This window comes from Alosa alosa, chromosome 14, assembly GCF_017589495.1.
Source record: "Alosa alosa isolate M-15738 ecotype Scorff River chromosome 14, AALO_Geno_1.1, whole genome shotgun sequence".
Taxonomy (NCBI): Eukaryota; Metazoa; Chordata; class Actinopteri; order Clupeiformes; family Clupeidae; genus Alosa; species Alosa alosa.
This window is the reverse complement of record NC_063202.1, coordinates 33,124,283-33,141,224: the sequence shown is the minus strand read 5'-3', so window position 1 is coordinate 33,141,224 and position 16,942 is coordinate 33,124,283. Positions and strand designations below refer to the sequence as shown.

The 16,942-nt window shown below is 40.7% G+C and overlaps 1 protein-coding gene across 1 annotated transcript in view; it reads left to right on the top strand.

Moving 5' to 3' along the window:
• The window catches only part of vps13c (vacuolar protein sorting 13 homolog C), a 382,259-nt gene that overhangs the window by 196,500 nt on the left and 168,817 nt on the right, over positions 1–16,942 (top strand). Inside the window, 2 exon segments of the mRNA XM_048262721.1 lie at positions 2,696–3,000; positions 7,872–8,010. Coding sequence (XP_048118678.1) covers positions 2,696–3,000; positions 7,872–8,010 — 444 coding nt within the window.

Sequence of the window (16,942 nt, the reverse complement as noted above, 5' to 3'; positions counted from 1 at the left end):
CTTTAAGTGGATGGATGAGAGACACTGAGCAGATTGCAGTTGGAACAGGTGCAAATCAGCGTTAACGGCTCTTCATGATGTCATAATGCCTAATGGAAAGTCTGTGGGAAAAAATACGATTTTTTGTTCATATCTAAAAAAGCATAAAGTACACACACAGTGAAAATTCCTTAGCAGCTATGTCATTTTGAATATCTATGTTACAAAGTTTGAAAGTATCGTTTTACCCCTCCTCGCATCACTGGTACTTTACAAGCCCTGCAAATAGCAATTTTGTTATCAGTTTCTGGAATTTGGAAATACTGCCACACAGCCATGTTGAAGTATGTTGTCGGGCGCTCATAGTAACGTAAACATTTGCTTCAACGTTCGCATCATGAACAGGTCGCCTTATCGGCCAGGCACACCGGAGAAATGTCCATATCGGCTGATGCCGATAATTAAGTTATGAAGGTTTAATATGCAGATACCGATGTCAGGCCATGCATCCCTACTAATAATACTATTTTAATAAAGCTTTTCAAGACATACATACTCTGTGATTAATTAATCTAAATTTAATCGCATTCATCCCATTTTGCTATGAGCATATTTTAAAAACAATTTTGGCAGATGAGTGAATCAATGAAAAGCCAAACCAACATTATAGATTTTAAAGTTCAGCGTCTCTCTCTTTTATTATAATTTTCCGTTTGGCGCAGGTATCAGCGTAGTGCCTCCTGTCAGATTGCACATGTTATTGACAGTGAGCGGAAACTTCAGTCATTTGCATTTATCATGGTAAAATGATAAATGCAAATGACTGAAGTTTCCGCTCACTGTCAATAACATGTGCAATACCCAGTCCTGCCCAGTTTGGCTAATAATCTTTGTCTAGTAACAAGCCGATAACGTTTGCAATTTAAACCTCCTGCAGCTTGCATGACTGAAGTTTCCGCTCACTGTCAATAACATGTGCAATACCCTAACACCAAGGTAATGTGTGGTATAGCCCCCATGATTTCTCTTTTCTTTGCCCATTCAAACATTTTTATTCAGATTTTATGTTGTTGCTTTTTCTATCCAGTAGGTGGCAGTCTAATAGATAAAAATTAAAGCAGTTTAAGTAGTTGAGTAGAAAAAGATTAAACTAAACAGTAGGAAAAACAAGACAAGGAAAAGCAGCGTAGAAGTGCGAACAGAAATATAATGTGTGAAGTTATTGGAATGGAAATAAAATGTCTTCTTGAAGGTGGTTACATTTGTTTCAAGTGTGCAACAAATGTAGTCGATTTAGTAAGGGAGTTAGTCGGTTAGTTAGTTAGTCGGTCATAGGGTAGGCTAAATAAACAATGTGATTGCAAAGTAATGGAAATTCCTTGCTGCAGGAATAGTAGAGAATGATGCTCCTGTCAACAGGAATGGTCTGGGTGTTTTTTTTATGTAGGCTAAATGTTTCATTCACAGGACCAAGCTGTACTTTCTCGTCTGTCTCCTTCAGTCACTATAGCCAGACTGCACTGGGTCAAATGTCACTACGAAATGTGATTAATTAAGTGTTAATGTTTTTAACACGTTATTCTTTCTGTAATGAATTAATCGAAATGAACACATTATTTTGCCAGCCCTAATATTTGCACATTTTGCACATTGCCCCCTGTAAAAAATGAGTAAATGAATACATGACAGATCAATTGTGTAGCTGAGTAAAAATGGTGGGATCTAAATCACATGTCTATTATGACATTTTGTTGTGTATGATAGAATTATCAGACATATGAGACAAGCCCACTTCTTGAAACGTATCAGTGGTAATGAGAATAATCCAAAAGTCCTCTTCTCAACAATTCCTCTCTTTCACAATAATCCCCTTAGACAGTGATTTTGTGTTCACTTCCAAGTCCAGATGTCAAAAGTTTACAATATATTTCATGGATTAGATAATTACAAACAGGTCTGGTATTGCCAAGTTAAACAGTGTATTACAATTCCCTTCATTAGGTTTTGTTTTGGTTAATGCTGAAATGCTGATGAAGGTGACATCCCAGCTTAACATACCTACTTGATCATATACAACCACGTCTTTAGAACAATGTTTAACTGCCTATCAGGTTATATTCTAGCAATCATCAGCTGTTCTTTTTTGTTTTTTTTAGATTTTTTTTGGATTTGTTCACTTCAGAATTACCTTGGACACCAAAAAACCTGCACTTGTTCTTCTCAACCTGAGCATGGCTTTTGATTCAGATTATTACAATATATTTGTAGATAGACTACATAAATGTGTTGACCTGACACCGCTTTTCTGAAACAGTTAAATCTTACCTCATAGAGAGAGAATTCTTTGTCTCATCCAAACCATTTTATGGCCATGAAAGTTTGTTTTTCATGAAACAAAATTTCTAAATTCTAAGTAATTTTTAGCAACAGATGAGTTTTTAGGGGCAACTCAATGGCCTGAATTGGGTTTTTAAAAACAGTCAACTGTAGATATTACATTGAATGTTTTGTTTTAAAACCTGTAGTTAAAATGTAAACTTTTTTTTTATTTTATCACTCATTTCAGAATTTGTCTGCTGCCTAAAATGTGGTCAATGTTCAATGTTTGCTTCCGTTTAAACACATTTTACAAACATATTGCTGTAAAGTCATAACTTGTGTAACCCTTCCCAGACTATTTATTTTCTTATTCTCCTTTTTCTCTCTGTCCATTCAGAACTTCTCTAATCACTTTCACATGGCAAAAGAGGCTCTGAGTGTTGCCACAACTCATGCTGCAGAGAGGGCTGCCAGCAGTGTGAGGGATCTCGCTCATAAAAGTGTCCGTGTGTCTTTGGACATAAGACTAAAAGCCCCTGTCATCATTATTCCTCAATCCTCATTGTCCCATAATGCTCTGCTGGTTGACCTGGGCCTCATCACAGTTGACAACACCTTCAGCTTGCTACCTTTGGAAGAGGGTCCCCTCCCCGTTGTAATCGAGCACATGAATGTGAACCTCACACAACTTAAGCTTTCTAGGTAGGAGTGGAGTTACGTGCAATTTATATGATTTTTGAAAGGGAAAGTATTTTTTAAAGATTTTCAGATACAGTTAGGAACAAAATAATTCATACCCCAGGCAAATATTGATTTACTGCCAAATGCCAAAAGGTTGTAAGACAATGGAGAATCATAGACAGAGAAACATAGAATAAAAAAATAAGTGTTTTCATCTATTTTAACATTTTTATTTTTAAAAATGACATGTCCAAAATTATGCATACCTTTTTTATATAATCAATGGAACCATCTTTATTTGCATTCACAGCTCTGAAAATGGTTCTTATAATACTTACCAATTCTCTCCATGTCACCACAATGATTCTAGACTCAGACTGCAAATTTTTAGCAGCAATCTGGGTTTTGAGGCAGGAACGATTCTTTGCCTTCTTATCACTCTGGCCTTGTGCTCACTTTTTTGACGGATTGAGGGCTGGACTCTAAAACGGGCCACTTTAAAATGTTTGACATTTTTCTCTCTTAACTTTCCCTTGCTTTGTTTGGCTGTATGTTTGAATCATTGTGGGGCTTAATGGTCCAATGCCACCTATTGGGGCAGGTCTCTTGGCAGACTACCTGATCGTTTCCTCCAAAAATCTTAATGTAGCCCCTTGCTTTTGTGTTACCATTGTAAGAAAAAATCTCTCTACTCTTGGATTGATGCAGAAGTCAGGTTTTATTCCAATGCAAAATGGTAGAAAGGTTCCCAAAAGTACTCAAAGGTTCAACCTACTGTACTGTATGCCTGCCCTTGGCATATTCTTTCTCCTTCGTCCTGTCTGGGTGAACTAACCAAAAGTTACCCACTCAAGTAATTATATGCTGGTCTCAATGCAAATTGATCTGGCTCTTACTGCAGAACTGGTCTGACAACCTTTTGTTTAACTATGTACAGTATGTGATAATTGAGTTAACCTCACACCTTTATCTGGGATGGTTTTCAGTGGCCTACCCCCGAAACCCATTCTATGATCGTTGGTGTTTCACACCTCACCTGGCATTAAACCGTCTGGCCGGCCATTAGAACACAGAACTTCATCTTTGTTGGAGAAATCACCCATAAAATTCAGCAGGATTAATTTCTTACACCATTTACTTTGAGAAGATTACCTGCTCCCGTTATGTAAAACACACCCAAAAATAATACATTTCTACAGCTATTCTCCACTGTGGGTATGGTGTTTTGGTGGTTGACCCCCATCCAAAAATGGACCACTTGGTCATCATTGATGCTGATCATGGATCACTCTTCTCCAAACATGTACAACTCCGCTTAACCTTTATAAGGGCACACCTGGACAAATAATTTAGCTTTCTCTTAGCTTTCTTTTTGACCCAGGGACATGGCCTGAGATTGGCTTAAAAAGAAAGCATTAAACCCCTATGATGCAATGTCCATTTCAAGTGTGGGGGTGAGAACATTATTATTTTGGGATGTTTTTCAACCAGTAGGACCTACTGACCTTCTCAAAGTAAATGGTAACACAAAACAAGAGGCTACATTAAGATTCTGGAGGAATGGATCAGGCAGTCTGCCAAGAAACCTGCCCCAATAGACTGCATTGGACCATTTAACCACACAATGGTTCAATGGTCCATATAGAGCTGCACAGTCCCGCCCCACAGCCAAAATGCGGTCAGGTGCCGGATGTAAGATTCCCATTCATTTGTCCCATTGACGTTTGGAAAAATCCGTATCTAAAGAGTTTTACAGCATGTCTAAGGCTAACCAGCTACGGCATAACTCATAAGCATACAACATGAAAAAACTAGGAGAAATCCAAAAAAAGTCAAAGGTACAAGACTGTGTACATATTTTCATTTCCGAGCGTAGGAACTACTCATCCCATAAACCACCGCGCCTCACTGAATAATATAGGCAAAATCGGCGCGATTTAGGGGCCGTTTATACGAGGACGATTGCGAAGGAAGACGACAAAATATTTTATCGTAAGTGCCTTTCGTTTACATCGCGACCCGCCATCGGGCTTGAAGACGCAAAAATCTGAAGACTCCTTCCAGAGTGTAGAGTTTTGAAGACGACCGGGTTGCGTCTCCGTCTAAACGGCTAAACCAAAGATCCTGATTACCTCTCTGGCTAAACTGTCAAATTAGAATGTCTGCCATTAGTGGCGTGCCGGGGTTCTATCACACCACCACCCAGCGGTCTGGAATGCATATCCAATCAAATATCACATACTCTTGCGTCTTCATATAAACAAAGATTTCCCCCTGAGAATGCTCGTCTAAACCCGAATAAAAAAATGAAGACGAGACGCCACTTCTGCGTCTTCTCTTTTCATCGTCACCGTATAAATGTAGCCTTATTTTGCCATTTCCAACCGGCGACAGCACGCGAACCCTTTCCTCCAAACAGTGATTTTTATATAGTGAATGTGCAGTTAATAGCAGTTATTTCAGGAGTAATCGTGTAAATAATAGTGTTTTGATATTGAATTTTATATTTATCATCGTGTATTTTATATTGTGTGTGTGTGTGAAAGCGGTTAATGTTAACGGCAGTGCTTCGTAACGTTACCTGACTCATCCTATGCTGTCATCACTGCTCAGTTGGGCTGATGCATGGACTGGTACATGGTCTGCTCTTGGACCACCATATTCAGTTTATTAATTTGCTGTGAATTATTACACAAAATGTCCATTAAATGCACGTATTGCAAGTATTCCTAGGTTATTGATTGATATGAATCATACAGTATGAAGGCTACAGTAGCTAAGCACTAGCACTGCTAGCAGCATTAACGTTACTAAACTCCCTGCTTAACTCACCACAACTTTGTAGGTCTTGTCCCTCATGCTGGCCCTTACAAAACCCACAAACTGACTCTCGGACACACAACAGTCAATAATGTGACCCGATTTAAAGTGGCTTTCACCCCTTTGGACACTCACTAAAACATAATATATTTCATACCTGTGTTGCAGCATGTAGGCTATTGTTAGCTGCATTATGTAATGACATACAATGTCGGAAATGCTAAAGGTTAGCCTGTCGGCTACCTGAACAGTTTGAGTGTTTAAACTAACATTTACAGTGGTCTATTTGATAGTGTATTGGCCCCCGACTAAGTTCGTGTGATGTATAAACCCCAATCCTTGTTGATACAAGTACCAATATTCGTCAAGAAAGTTTTTAATCACATTAAGATTTTCGCCATAGGCAGTAAAAAACTCCGCCATCTTTGTCAATATTTTTCGCTGAGAAAGTTTCAAACTATGACCATAACGGCCTTTCCACCAATCAGAGGCATCACTGTGGGATTGTTCAGGATTGTGGGTAATGAAGTACTTATCCAAGAGATCGCGAATAAAAGGCATTTATCTCAAAACAAGGTTAGTGCCCCATGAACTCTTGGTGTCTATATGAGCATATACAATCGCTTAGTACAGCCGTAGCTGGTTTTAAGTCTACCACGTGCAGTTAAGTTTTTATGGCTTATACCGCAATTGTCAATGGAGAAATTGCATTGAATTTTTACATCCGGCATCGGCTGTGGGCGGGACTGTGCAGCTCTATTTCATACAAATGTAAAAAAAAAATGAAAACGCTTTTTTTATTCCATGTTTCTATGACATTGTACAACCTTTAGCCATGTAACAGTGTCATTTTTAGTCAGAACAAACATATTGGTCAAGAGAAAATTAACAGTAAATCAATTTTTGCCGGGTATGAATAATTTTTTATTCCTAACTGTATGTCTTTGGTACTACTTTCAAAAAAGGCTACTTATTTAGACCATCTTTCATGTGACCTGATTTAGTCACCACCCCTGACGATTGGTGTAATTACAGTAACAGTAATTATTGCAATTTTAGAAAAGGTAGAATGTGCTGTCCAGCACTCCACAAATCTATGGCATAGGTTGCAAGTAATTATGTTTATGTTTATGATATTTGGCAGACACTTAAAGGGACACCAGGCAAGCCTGATGCTTTTTCTCTACGAAACTCCCCCTCGCTCGGTCTGAAGCTCTTTTCCTTATCTTTGTGTCTTCTATCAAGGGTTTTCGCTGCTTCTTCGCCGGCTCTGCCATTATACACACGTTTGCAACAATCTCTAGTGTTTCGTTAGCCTGCCTGCTTCGGTCGGCGGGTAGGATACACTGAACTTGCAAGCAGGATATTCTTCCTACAGGCAGTAGGGGCGGGCGAGTGAGTCTTTATTCGCCCTGTAACGAGTCATTTAACCATATACCGACTTACGAAGATGAGTAATTAACACGAAAACGTTGCCTGGTGTCCCTTTAAGTCCAAAGTGACTTACAAAATCAGTAATAATTACTTATAATATACTTTAACGAAACCTCCAAAACATTTGATAACCTAATGCAACTGCTAAGCTATCAAGTAGCGTGATAAACAAATCAAACAACTTCAAACGTATTGAATGACCTAATTAAAGAATTTAAGTCAACAAAATGTGTTGCAACAAAATTATTTGTCATTGTAATGTCTGTAATGTCATTGTATTGTCCAATGAAATGAAAAGCTCTGCGATTTAATGTGCACAGCATTATCAAAATGTGCTTGCTAGTATGAATGAGTGAAAACAAAGTCATTTGATTTTATAACAGAAGAAACCAGCATTATTAATGTTAGCTACTTTTAAAAAGGTTACTCCTTTTTCATTGTTGTGTGATGAAATATAAGTTTCTCTGTAATGTTATTATCAGACAAAATTGAGCTGCTGTATCTAGCCAGACTGAATTATTAGTGTCACGTGTACAGTCTCTGTACAGTTTCTATTAAGAGACAAAAGGTTAGGCAAAGAGGTATGCATATGTTGTGACTTAATTTGTTTGTGCTTGTCTTGTTTTTGGCTGTACCAGAGTACATTTGCATCAGAACTACAGTACTGAGCTATTGGAACCTGTGAACCTGGTGTTGAGTGTGCAGCGGAACCTGGCCTCTTCCTGGTATTTGAGTCTGCCAGCCGTGCAAATACACGGTGACCTCAAGCCAATGAAGGTCTGCATACACACATACATTATGTAGACATGTTCCTTATCTTCACACAGTTAATTAAAACCAATATTTCATGTACATGTGTTAGGAATCTTTTTTTACAATTGAGTAATTCCCATTTACCTTTTATTCAAGGTTAATTAGCTTAAATCAAAGCCAACATTATATGATGCAGTAAGAGTCAGCCAACAGCTCACTTTGCCAATAAAAGCTTAGGGCAAAAACTTGAGTTTGTGGCTAAATGTTGGCACTACACAAGCCCATTCACCAACACTAAGAGCAAGTCTTAACTAGGAGCGATGCGAGCGAACATTAGGTATTAAATTAGTTGAATTATATTGTTTTCAATTGTCCTGACAGTACGCAACATAAAGCAGTGCTGTGCAGCGAGATGCAATGCAACATTTTGAGCAAACATTTGTTGGGTGCCCCGTTTTTATGTTTTTTCTGTCATTCATGTTGCTCTGCTGAACAAGAAAAATGAGGCAATAGAAGGGCATATTTAAAGGATTCAATGTAGACAAATAACATTCAATGCAACACAACAGTTGCTCGCTCAGATGCAGCGAGGATTCCCTGTAAGTCTGAAGTGGCACTTCATAAATGGATACATGGGCCCCAACCATGCCAGAATAGGGTTATAGATTAAAAGCTTTCCTAAACAAGTGGGTTTTGAGGAGAGACTTGAAGTAGTCAACATGGGCAGTGGATCTGACCTGCTGAGGCAGACCATTCCACAGGTGGGGGGCCACTAAGGAAAATTCTCTGTTGCCCATGGAGCCCGGTTTAGGGGATAGTGAGGAGGCCATGATCGGAGGAACGCAGGACGCGTGTAAGGGTGAAGGAGTTTAGTCAGATATGTGGGAGCAGAGCCAAATAGGGCCTTGAAGGTGAGGAGGAGGACTTTCAAGTCAATCCTCAGTGGGACAGGGAGCCAGTGGATGCCTTGTAACACAGGGGTAATATGATGTCTGAAAGGGGTAGGTGTGAGCAGCTGGGCAGCTTAACTTTTGGCGTGTTGTAGCCTGTTGAGTAGGAGAGAGGGGAGACCACTGAAGGCCATGAGATCGGATGATTTATCCAAGGGGGAGCATGTAGATGGAGGAAAGGAGAGGGCCCAGGACTGACCCTTGGGGGACCCCATGGAGGACAGTCAATGGAGGGGACTGGACACCACTAATGGTGGTAAACTGCAGACAGTTAGTGAGGTAGGACTTGAACCAGGTGAGGGCAGAGCCAGTGAGTCCAGCAAGGCTTTCTAGCCATTGCAGAAGGATGGTATGGTTAACAGTGTCGAAGGCAGCACTGAGGTCAAGCAGGATTAAGATACTAAGTGTCCCGAGTCAGCAGCCTGCAGGAGGTCATTGGTCACTCTGACCAGAGCAGTTTCAGTGCTCTGTTGCTTCCTGAACCCAGATTGGAATGGGTCGAGTAGCATGTTGGAGACAAGGTGGCTTTGGAGTTGGGTGTAGACAACATGCTCAAGCACTTTGAAGAGGAAGGAGAGGTTGCTAAGGGACCTGTGGTTGGTTAGGACATCAAGGCCAGGTTTTTTGAGTGTGATGGATCCGGTTTTCAGGGCAACAGGTACATGACCATGTTTAAAGGGGGAGTTGATGACATGGGCTAAAACAGTGGACAAAGCTGTGACCGTTCGGGAGATAGCTGGCACATCGACCTGGCTGAAGGCTGTAAAAGCATGGTAAGGCTTTGTGTGTAGAAGAGACAGGTCACAGGAGGGGGCAGTAGACGACTGGAGTCAATATAAAACTTAATATTGTTATCCAGAATATATTCACTAATAGAGAGTGCTTAACCCATAATTGAGCGAATGTTGTAAAGGGTCACTTTGGTCGTGGAAGCTGAGGCAGATGAGTTTTTCATTTCTTTGGGAAGGTAGCGGAGATTGGAAAAGTTCAAGCCCCTTTAAATAATGTGCTTCTGACGAGTTCTTGCGAGAGCACAATGGAATTGTGGCAATGAGCAATGATGCACGTTACTTTTACCCCTTGCATCCCGGGGAACCAATTAAATCGGCATATCTGATCTAGGCGGGCCAGAGGCAAGCTAAACTGATGATGTCAGCGTTGCAACGTTGGAGGTCAGTAAACATTGGTCGTAGTGTTATCCAATTGCGTCGAAGTCCGGAATCATTCAGAGTAAACATTGGTCTAGTGTTATCCAATTGTGTGCAGTGAGATTTTCAAATGCATGCTTGGTGTCGCCCCTCGAGTTGGGCCATTACATTGTTCATGGCCAGACCCTTAATCTTTCTAGATTACCAGGGTCTGGATTTTCCAGGCTATAATCCCACTGGATTTTGTTGTGAAAATTGTTTTTTTTGCATATTTTGCTAGTATAGAGTCCAAGGAACAAGATTTTCTTTTGTCTTCAAATTTTCACACTTAAATGACATCATCATTTATATAATGCATAATTAAGACTGGGACTACTATCACTTGGGGGTCAAATGTGAGAAAAAACTGGTAAAGAGGGCATTTTGCCTAATTTTTGGGTGCTGATTCTGAATATCATATTTACTTAGCTAATGTTTTAGTTTTAAACATGCTAATTAGCATTTGCGGCCTAAAACTGGCCTCCATAGGCAACATAGAACGGGTGAATAGGGTAAAAAAATTAACTCCTTGATATTCTTGAATATCAATGAAACATTACTAGTTAATTATTTATGTTGAGACAATATTTTGTTGCATTACAAGTTTTCTGAAAATATGTTTATGGATGTAATTGAACAATATCTCATTAATTATGCACTATTTTACATACATTTCAATTACATACATCTGAATATTGGATAGTTAACATTGAATGTAGTCAGGTTCATGTTTGCCTTCAGAACTTTTTCTGGATTCACAGCCTTAACAGAATGGCTTGTTCAAGCGCCAGTCCTCGGTTATGCCGATTTCAGTCGTCCCTTTATCTTAGAGACGGATGCAAGCCATGCAGGATTGGGGGCAGTTCTGTCACAGGAGAAGGGTGGGTTGCGGCGACCAATAGCCTTTGCTAACCGGGGCTTGCAGGCAAGTGAGAGGAACATGTCAAATTATATTGCCATGAAACTCTAACTCCTTGCAGTCAAGTGGGCAATCATGGAAAAAAGTATCTCCTGGTTCACCGTGTACACTGACATCAATCCCCTCCAATACCTGCAGTCAGCGAAACTCGGCACTCTGGAAAAGTGCTGGGTTTCTCAGGTTGCCCTCTTTGATTACAACATTGAATATTGTCCTTGGACAGCTAATCGCAATGCCGATGTCCTTTCTAGGCTTCCCACAAGCCCCACTAACACTTTGCGATCTGTCACACGGCCTGGACATCCCCCTGCCGATTGCCATAGCCAACATGCAAGCCTTGACTGCATCTATCCAAGACTCTTGGGTGACAGAATCTTGTATGGTGAACACCATCCCTGGTCGAACCAAAATGGACCTAAAAGTCCTGCAAGGGACTGATCCCGGCATTTCCAGATTTCTGTGGTTTTCGCGACAGGGGCGTGAAGACAAGTGGAGTGAACAAGACAAGTGGAGTGAACCAAGGGTCCAAGTCCAGCAGCTGATAAAGCAGTGGTCCCAGATACAGGAAGTGAATGGAAACTTGTACCGAGTGATCCAGGCTCCTCCTTCCAGGGATCCAGTGCTGCAGCTTTTACTACCCAAAGTGTCGAAAGCGAGTCGTAGTGCTCACTATAGCCTACACAACAACCATGGCCATCTGGGGGTGGACAGGACCACAGATCTGATACGCCAGAGGTGTAACTGGCCCCAGATGTGGCATGAGGTGCAAAAGTGGTGTTCTGAGTGTGAGCACTGTGTGGTTGCTAAAGCAAGACAACCCAAGCCAGAACCTTCTTGGGAAATCTGTTAGCCACTAAGCCTTTGGAGATAATCGCCATTGACTTTACTCTCTTGGATTGGGCTAGCCAAGGAGTGCAGAGTGCCGATCAGGGGTGCAGCTTTGAGGGGGAGCTGTTGAAGCACCTATGTGATATCTACAGCATAACAAAGAGTAGAACCCCCACTTATCATCCAGAGGGGAACGGTCAATGTGAATGTTTCAACAGGACACTTCATGACTTGCTCAGGACCTTACCCCCTGAAAAGAAGCATAAATGGCCCCTGTTGCCCCCTCAGCTCCTGTTCGCCAAAAACACCACCATGCACCAGTCCACACAGCACTCTCCATATGAGGTGATGTTCGATCAGAAGCCACAGTTACCAGTCGAACACCTACTTGGAAATACTGGAGGTGACCACAGGGACAGTCTACCGACTGATTGGGTGGTGCAACAACAAAGAGCACCTGACTTCTGTCTATGCTAGTGCTAGGAGATGGTGGTCCTGACACTGTACCCATATTACCACCTGGAACTCTAGTCTTTTTCTAGTGGGCGGTGGTAGTGTAGTGTTTAAGGAGCTGGGCTAGCGTGCAGTAGCCTGAAAGTTGTCGGTTCAATTTCCGGCTTCCACTTTTATGCCCTAGACTACAGCAAGGCACTTAACCCCAAGTTGCACCAGGGACAATGTGATCCCTTTTAATATAGCTGACATATGTAAGTCACCTTGGTCAAGAAGTGTCTGGATGGAATTGGCACACACTATAAGATCAGGCCGTAAGGGGAAGAGGGCCCCCTTAAGACCATGCATCGCTCTGAGCTTAAACCTGTTCCCACCGGTCAAGATTCATCCAGCCCACCAGCACTGGGAGGGAGGGAGCCATCGGGAGGGAGCCAGGCCTCGGTAACCCTGCAGTTGGAGACCCGTTGAGGGTTGCCATAGTCCACACCAGGACTAGTGCTTAGCATCACAGTGACCAAGATGTGAACTTGACCAACTGTCCCAGGCTCATTTGGAGGGTGTACCAGACCAACCCCCCACAAACCGCGCCAGACACCTGGTAGTGGCACCATTTAGCACAGACACTTTGGAAGAAACAGAGCTGGCCTTAAGCATAGCAGCAGGTGAAGATTTTCCAATCGTGCGCCCCCTGGAGGAGTTGGGTCTGAACCCTGATCCAGTTCTATCCCTCCGACGTTCCAGTCTTAATACTGCCGGACAGCATTCAAACCCCTTCCACCTCCCACAGTCTGTTTCACATGGGTTCTCTGCCAGTGTAGCAGAAGTTAATGTTTCCCGTGTCCCCTTCAGGCCTTGGCAGTAGATAGGTATGCTACCGGGACGGTGAACTTTAAAGCCAGGGGTGTATGTGGAAAGGCTGACCTGCAGCGCTGCTGCACACGCCCACCCGTGGGTGGTGATCATATACGTAGCTTCCTCTGGGAGAACAATGCCGGTCATTTGAATTGTTTGGCGCATGGGTGCTTGTGGTTGTTGTCGTTGGAAGAACATGGCTTTATTCTTTATTCTAAGACTTCATTGCTTCACTCGCACGCCCGGCCTGTTGGCTGTGGATAACCCGTTGCTTTTAAAGAGAGCAAATGCACACAGACACTCAAAGTTTGAAATCTATGGATATTGTTTTAGAACCAACAACCTTTTTACATTACCTGGGGGTTTTGTGTGCAAAAAGTGGAATTAATTGTCAAAAAATAAGACGATTTGTGAAAATCGCTTTTCGGACTAGATATAATCGCTTATTTTACGTTGTAAAACATACAGATAAAAACACTAAAGATGGATCGTGAAAATTTGAAGACAAAACAAATCTTGTTCCTTAGACTCTATATTAGCAAGAAACCAATTTTCTATATGTGAAAAAATCAATTTTCACATGAAAATCCAGCAGGAGCCTATTTTTCAAACACAGCGTACTGTACTATTAAAGCTGAATTGCGTTAAACAAATGTGCCTTGATAAGATGTCTTATAATTAGATGTGCTGCTATTAGATTAAGTTAAAATGATCTTTAGAGAAAGCACTAGGCCAAGTCTCTTTATACTAAAAACAATACCAACTTGATTTCTGATTAAAAGAAAAAACACGTGGTTAGATAAGAAGCTTTTGTAGTGTATGGTGTTTGATGTGGTTGTGGAGGACGTTCCAGAAGAATGAGAGTGTTCAGCAGATGAGAAGGCCCTGTCACCCTATAGTCTGGAGCTTGGTCCTGGTGGTCATGAGAGTATTTGCATCAGTGGACCTGAGGTGACAGGTGGGGGTGTGATGGATGAGGAAGTCAGAGTGGTACTGAGATATAGTTACCTCTGAGAGATATAGTTACCTCTTAGACATATAGTTACCTCTTCGCCTACTAATGCTATCTGTGCAGCTGACACAGTTTCAGCTTCTCTCACACTGAAACGCGCATACAGTAAATGAGTGCTCATACTGCTAGCACCTTATTTTATGCCTCTATGTTTGATAAAGCCAAATTATCAAGTATTTCCTGATCAAGAGATGTTGTTTTCATTTTCTATCCATCTGCGGTACCATGATCAGTTGTGCCACAAATTATCAGACAAGTGACAGAACTGGACATAATTTGGCTCTGCAGGTCCCATGGACCAGCAGGTTCCCCTTCGTGGAGCGGCACTGGTCCGCGTCCCATAGTTTGATACATACCATATTCATTAAATACAATACCCTCCAGAATTATTGGCACCTCTGCTAAAGTTGACTAAAAACCGGTATAAAAAATAATCTGTTGGTGATTTATTGTCATCTCACAATGAAAAAAATAGGAAAAATCCAACCTTGAAAAGAAGCAAATTTATTTTGAGAAAAAGGAAAATCTCATAAAGAACTAAATATTTTTAACAAAAACACGTCGCTCATAATTATTGGCTCCTCTGCTTGTAATACCTTCTTAAGCTTCCCTTTGCCAATAAAACAGCTTGTAATATCAGTTTGTAATATTCGGTAACACTTTATTTTAATGTGTCGCTATTACAGTGTACCTACCTAATTAGGTACAGTGGTACAACCTGTGTAACAACATGTACTATCAGGTACTATCATTGTACTTACATTATGTATTTGTGGGTACCTACATATAGTTGTTACATTGTAATACTGAGTGCTTTTACAAAACTTTGCCAATTTGCCTAAATTTTCATCAGAGCTGACCTGAGACCTTCTGGATGGGGTAAATCTGGCCATGATAGATTTGATATACAAACCATTCTTAGCTCCAGTCAAGGCCTCATTATCTTCAGTGTACATGTAACAGCTGTGCTGCTACAACCTTGTTACTCTTTGATACAGTGGAATAAACCTATTAAGTGTACCAGTTAATTACTTACATGTACATATGACATGTATGTTATGTCTTCGACGTCTTGGAACAGGTCTACTAATTCACATGTACTGTGTGGTGTAATAGCAGACACGTTTCAACACATCAATTACAGGATGCATGACATCATTAACAGGATGTATATAATATGTACATGTAACTACTTAACTGGTACACTTTATTTTAATGGGTTTATTCTACTGTATCAAAAGAGTAATAAATGTGTACCAACACAGTTGATACATGTACTACAGTATGTAGGGAAATGGCAGACATGTTCCAAGACACCAATGACACAACATACATGTAATATGTAATTGTAAGTACTTAACTGGTACACTTCATTTTAATGGGTTTATGCCACTGTATCAAAGAGCAATAAGTGTGTACCAACACAGCTGATATATGTACTATGTAGTGAATTAGTAGACCTGTTCCAAGACATCGAAGACACAACATACATGTCACATGTAAGTAATTAACTGGTACACTTAATAGGTTTATTCCACTGTATCAAAGAGTAACAAGGTTGTAGCAGCACAGCTGTTACATGTACACTGAAGACAATGAGGCCTTGACTGGAGCTAAGAATGGTTTGTATATCAAATCTATCATGGGCAGATTTACCCCATCCAGCAGGTCTCAGGTCAGCTCTTTGCCTCTGATGAAAATGTAGGCAAATTGGCAAAGTTTTGTAAAAGCACTCAGTATTACAATGTAACAACTATATGTAGGTACCCACAAATACATAATGCAAGTACAATGATAGTACCTGATAGTACATGTTGTTACACAGGTTGTACCACTGTACCTAATTAGGTAGGTACACTGTAACAGCGACACATTAAAATAAAGTGTTACCTAATATATGACACCCCAAAAAGTTGGAGAATACAAAGCAAAGGATTTAAGACTGTTCGTCTTTACAAAATCTCCCCAGATCATCCAGATTCCTAGGTCCACACTTATACGTTCTCCTCTTTGACTCACACCACTGTTTTTCTATTGAGTTTAGATCAGGGGACTGGGAAGGCAATGTCCGAAGCTTGATTTTTGTGTTCAGCAAACCATATTTGTTTTGATTTGGATGTTTGCTTTGGTTCATGTTCAGGTTTTTCTTGATGTTCATGATACAATGCACCTTAATTAGGTTCCCAAGGCCCTTCGGAATAAAAACAGCCCCGCAATATCACAGCCCCTCCACCATAATTCTCATTAGGCACGGGGTTCTTTTCAGTATAGTCATTCTTCTATGTATGCCAAACACCTAAAGTGTTTCTAGCCAAAGAGCGCAATTTTCATTTAATCTGACAATAGACCACACTTCCAGACAAAGTCACTGTACCATTCACTAACTCCTGCCGTTTACATTGGTAATTAAATGACTGGACAGGCTAGATTATCTCTAAATAATCTATTGTCACTTTTGAATATTTTTTTGGGGACTTGGTGACCCCAAGATGATACCTTTGTAACTCTCCAACAGTGGTTCTTATGGAATTTTTTGCTGTACGTGGGGGCAAGATAACCATGGGTCTTTGTCCAAGCATGTTTGTCACATTTCCAGATGATTAGAACCTTTTAAGAATTGTTTTAACTGTAAATATAGACATTTTCAACAAATTACTAGTTTTCATAGACATTTTCTGACTTACAAATGTCAAAACACTTTCTTTTTATTTAAGTTTAGTGTATAAACTTGTCTTTCTGATGCCGAAAATGACTA